The 4,494-nt window shown below is 43.4% G+C and overlaps 1 protein-coding gene across 1 annotated transcript; it reads right to left on the bottom strand.

Annotated features, from left to right (window-relative positions):
- Positions 1-2,254: 2,254 nt before the first annotated feature.
- Positions 2,255-2,900, bottom strand: LOC141819518 (uncharacterized; the record flags this gene model as incomplete). The annotated part of the gene is made up of 2 exons (XM_074706797.1): positions 2,559-2,900; positions 2,255-2,503 (listed from the first exon to the last, which is right to left on the bottom strand). Coding segments are annotated over exons 1-2 (591 nt in total), but the record flags the coding sequence as incomplete, so codon positions are not given.
- Positions 2,901-4,494: the final 1,594 nt, after the last annotated feature.

Raw genomic sequence — 4,494 nt, 5'->3', positions numbered from 1 at the left:
TTGCAACGTTGGCAATGTTTCTAAACCCTTTTAGAAACATAAACAATGAGTGACATCTAGCAATGCATCATTGCTATCTAAGTGACAAGAATGTCGAGATCTGACATAACATTACGGTGACTACTATAATGTATGATCATGTCCTTCTATCCTCGATATCTAGATTGATCAATGAGGCATAGATCGTGTCATCCTCTTATCAATCTTTATGTTTCTTAATCTTTAAGTAGACTCACTCAAGTAAATGAACTCAATATCTCATATTGACTCATTTAAGAATGTCCATGCATTTCGTGGTCCTACTTTATCAAGAGGTCATAAGATATCACTCCCGTTATATGGGAGGGATAGATCTCATCTACATCACTCACATCCCTCCGCATAATTTGTTACATACCCAGTGATCACCTTTATAGTCCACCCTGTTACGGGTGATGTTTGACGATACCAAAGTACATAACTCCTTATGTAGGGAACCGTAGTGACTTCAGGTCTAAGGACTATTCATACCAATTATCACATGAGAAAGTTTATGCTATTTTAAAGACCTAACTTAAACGAATTTTTGCCAAACATCAAAAAGGGAGAGATTGTTGGTGCAATCTTGCCCCAAGTGATTTAGATTTTAATGTTTGACTAAAATAAGTTTAAGTTAAGCAATGTTGGTGATCTAACTTGTGTGGTTTGAGTCCACAGGAAAGTCTAGGTTGGAAGACTTGACAAAGGATGAAGTCCCAAAGGCGAGGTCTCTTGGCAAAGGATGAAGTCTCGGAGGCACGGCGTCTCTTAGCATAGGGAGACTTAGCACGACAAAATTGAGGGAAACGTCTCAAGCTAGTGCAAGGAAGGGCACGAGGCTTGTGGAACACTTTTGAAGGTTTGCGTTAAGGCTAAGGGTTGAAAAATGAGTTGAATGGGGAGTTTCAGCTTGAGTAGTCGACTGGTGGTTGTTCAGAAGCACACACAGAGTTCACAGAGAGATTAGTCGAGTGGAGCAGTCGACTAGAGCAGTCGACTGCTCATGGTGCAGTCGACTGCTAGGTGACTGTTAAGGCGACAGCTGACTGATTAAATGCATATTAAAGAGCCGTTGAAGCCCATCAGTCGATTGGTCCTTGGAGCAATCGACTGATGTACGGAAAAAAATATAAAAATAGCAAACGACACCGAAGAACATATACTTCTTTTTCATCATTTTTCTCTAGCAATTCTTTGACTTTGTAATGCTCTACTCTTCCTCCTTACTTCACTAATCAATCTTGTGAAAGGAAGAGATCAGTTTGTGAGGATTTTCTTCACCTTTGAAGCGCGCTTCGAAAAGGAGAGTTTTCATAGTGAAAAGATCATCTGTGTGTGTGGATTCTTGGATTAGTCACCTCGTAAGAGATGGATACCAAGTAAACAATCGGGTTAGCGATTCTTCTTCATTTTTCATATTTATTTTGCTTCCGCTAACATTTTCGCAGAGAAATTTGAAGAATCGCTATTCACCCCCTCTAGCGAACGCACCGATCCCAATAATTGAAACAAATCTAAGGGTTTTTGTGGTAGATCTGAGGTTGGAGAAGGTGAAGAAGAGTAGAAAAAGTGAAAGAAGTGAAGAAATAGGATTTGAACGGAGCTTGAAAGATTAAAGAGAGAAGGAATAAGAAGAGGCGGCTGGTTTTTGGGGGCGCACGGCCGTGTGCTAGGGTAGACACGGCCGTGTGCCCTATATATGGAATGAGAGGCACGATCGTGCCTATAAGGTACGACCTGGGACTGACATGCTTCTGTCCTTGAGGCATGCCCGTGTCTAGGAGACACTGGTTGAGCAAGGTGCACCACTGAGGATTCCACACGGCCGTGCCTATGAGGCACGACTTGGTCCAATCAGCCTTCTGTTTTGGAGACACTGTCGTGTCCATGGGACACGGCCATAAGCTGGGTGGTGCATAGTATAAGGCACGGCCGTGCCTTTGTGACACAGCCCAGCTTTATTGATCTCTGATCTTGAAATTTTTTTTTCAAAAATAGGAAAATTTATTAGTAACCTGTTAAAACAAACAAAAACTATGAAAATATATACATGTATAAAATAACGAAAGAAAAGTAAATAAAAACCCTTGGGTTGCCTCCCAAGAAGCACTTGTTTAAGGTCGTTAGCTCGACCCGTTATTCATTAATGTACAGGGTTCATTGGTTGCCCTCTCACAACCTTCTCTTGGGAGGAATTTTATGTTTTTGGATTTTTGTGTAAAGCTTCCTTATTTGCCTGACCGGTGCGGGCTCCTTCGTCAGTAGAATTGGTTGGTACTCTGAATTCTTCTTCCTCGATTGGATGTCTTCTAACCAGCAACAATAGGGGCTTCTCTGGCAAATACGCATTGGAATCAAAGGAGAGGTTGAAATCAACTTTCTTACCACCAACTTTCAGAGATAATTTATGATTCTTTAAGTCAATCTTGGCTCCAGAAGTAGCGAGGAATGGCCTTACCAATATGATGGGGATAGATGGATCTTCCTCCATATCAAGTACAACGAAGTCGGTAGGGATTATGAACCCCCCCCCCCCCGACTTCAACCGACACATCTTCAACTATTCCCATCGGATATCTGCATGTTTGGTCCGCTAGTTGGATGGCCATTGGGGTAAGCTTGAGATCCGTGTATCCAGATTTCTCTCTTGTCACATAGGGGATGATGCTGACGCTTACTCTAAGGTCACAGAAAGCCCTACCAATAGAGATATCACCAATTTTACATGGGATGATAAAGCTACCTGGGTCCTTGAGCTTTGGAGGAGTCTTGTTGTTCAGAATTTTAGTGCTGACTTCCTCCATAAGCGCCACCACATTCTTGGTCCGGGTGATGTCTTTGGTGGACATGAGTCCCTTGATGAATTTAGCAAATTTGGGCATCTCGATGAGGGCATCGAGAAGGGGAACGTCCAACATTAAATCCTTCACCCTGTTGTAAAGCTTTTCAAATTCCTCATCCTTCTATTTGTACAGAAGCCTTTACGAGAAGGGTATGTCTCTCACATAAGATTTCTTCGTTTGGGCCTCAGCGGGCGTAGCAGTCTCAACTTCCTCCACTGTGTCTTCAACAATAGGTACTAAGGAAGGAGGTTGCACGGCAGCTGGGTGATGAGCGTAAATCATATAGGATTTTTAATCTTGTTTTAACGCTCATCTAATTGTGATTCATTATATATGCTACACTTTATCACACCTTATTCTTTTACAATTGCATATTTCTACTCTTTTGCTCGGAGATCTGCATTTTGTTTTTTTTGTATGACATGATGCAATTTTGAGCCAAAACGATGCATTATTGATAGTGGAGCAAATAGTGGAGAAAAGAGGCTCACACTGGCCGTGCTCGCTGTCACGGGTGAGTCTCTTATGTAGCAAACACGAAGAAATGGAGGAGAAGAAGAAACAAGGCAGAACATGGCCGTGCCTACCAGGCACGGTCGTGCCTCACATACCCACAGCCTAGACACGACCGTGTCCCTCCAACAGAGCGACGACAGCAAGGGTCGTGCCTATCAAGCACGGTCGTGCCCACTTCTTCAGCCTGATCCAGCTTTGACCGTGCCTCACAGGCACGGTCGTGCCTCTCAACAGAGACGCGACCTTGTGAGACCGTGCTTGGCAATAGAGCAGCGGCTACATATGGCCGTGCCTCTTAGGCACGACCGTGTGACGGAAAGTACACGAGCGTGTCTACCTATCAATCTGGATAGTTCTGTAGACTTAAAGTAAAATGAGCATAACTTTCAGCTTCGATTGAACCACGGGCCGTGCCACCCCTCAAAATGGAGCTAACTTCAAGATATACAACTTTTCTTCAGGGTGAACAGAACGATGACTGCTCTAGGCCATGCTAAATGGCACGGCCGTGCCTCCTAACCGCAAGCCGCGCTGGGTGCTCTGCCCAAACTGTAGACCAAACTTTGAAGCAACATAACTTTCGGCTCAGATGGAGTTATGGGTTAGTCCATCACCCAAATTGAAGATAATTCAATGCTCTACAACTTTGGTTCAGAGTTCAATTGAAGAAAACCAAGTTTACTAGGTGAAAAACTCATTGAGGTGGAGCCTTATAAATCAGGGACAATCTGGGCAGTTTTGGGTGAGTATAAAAGGTGGAAACAAACCCAATCTTGAGTTATCTTGGGTCATTCTCCAAAACCCTTGGTCTTGGCTTGGCGGCGGCGCCTCTAGGAGAGGCCCTAAATGCTCCATCCTACGCCGATCCACCTCGCCATTCATCTCCACCGATCCATCCTACACCGGAGCAAGAAGATCTTCAAGAGGATGCTCACGCTTCAAAGATAAATCTTCCCCTCTTTGGTGGATGATGTTTATTATGCATACTTGTTGTAATCTTCTTGTAATGGAGTAGATCCTGAGTTTAGGATGTAGGATGAACATCTATGTAATGATGGTGATGTATGAACTAGTTTATGTCATTTTCCCTATTCAATGAGATGTTTACATTTGTTTC

This window comes from Curcuma longa, unplaced genomic scaffold (assembly GCF_044706935.1).
Source record: "Curcuma longa cultivar G26 ecotype Majalengka, Jawa Barat unplaced genomic scaffold, ITB_CL_G26_1.1 contig_8107, whole genome shotgun sequence".
Taxonomy (NCBI): domain Eukaryota; kingdom Viridiplantae; phylum Streptophyta; class Magnoliopsida; order Zingiberales; family Zingiberaceae; genus Curcuma; species Curcuma longa.
The sequence above is the reverse complement of the archived record's forward strand: the minus strand, read 5'-3'. Positions and strand labels throughout refer to the sequence as shown.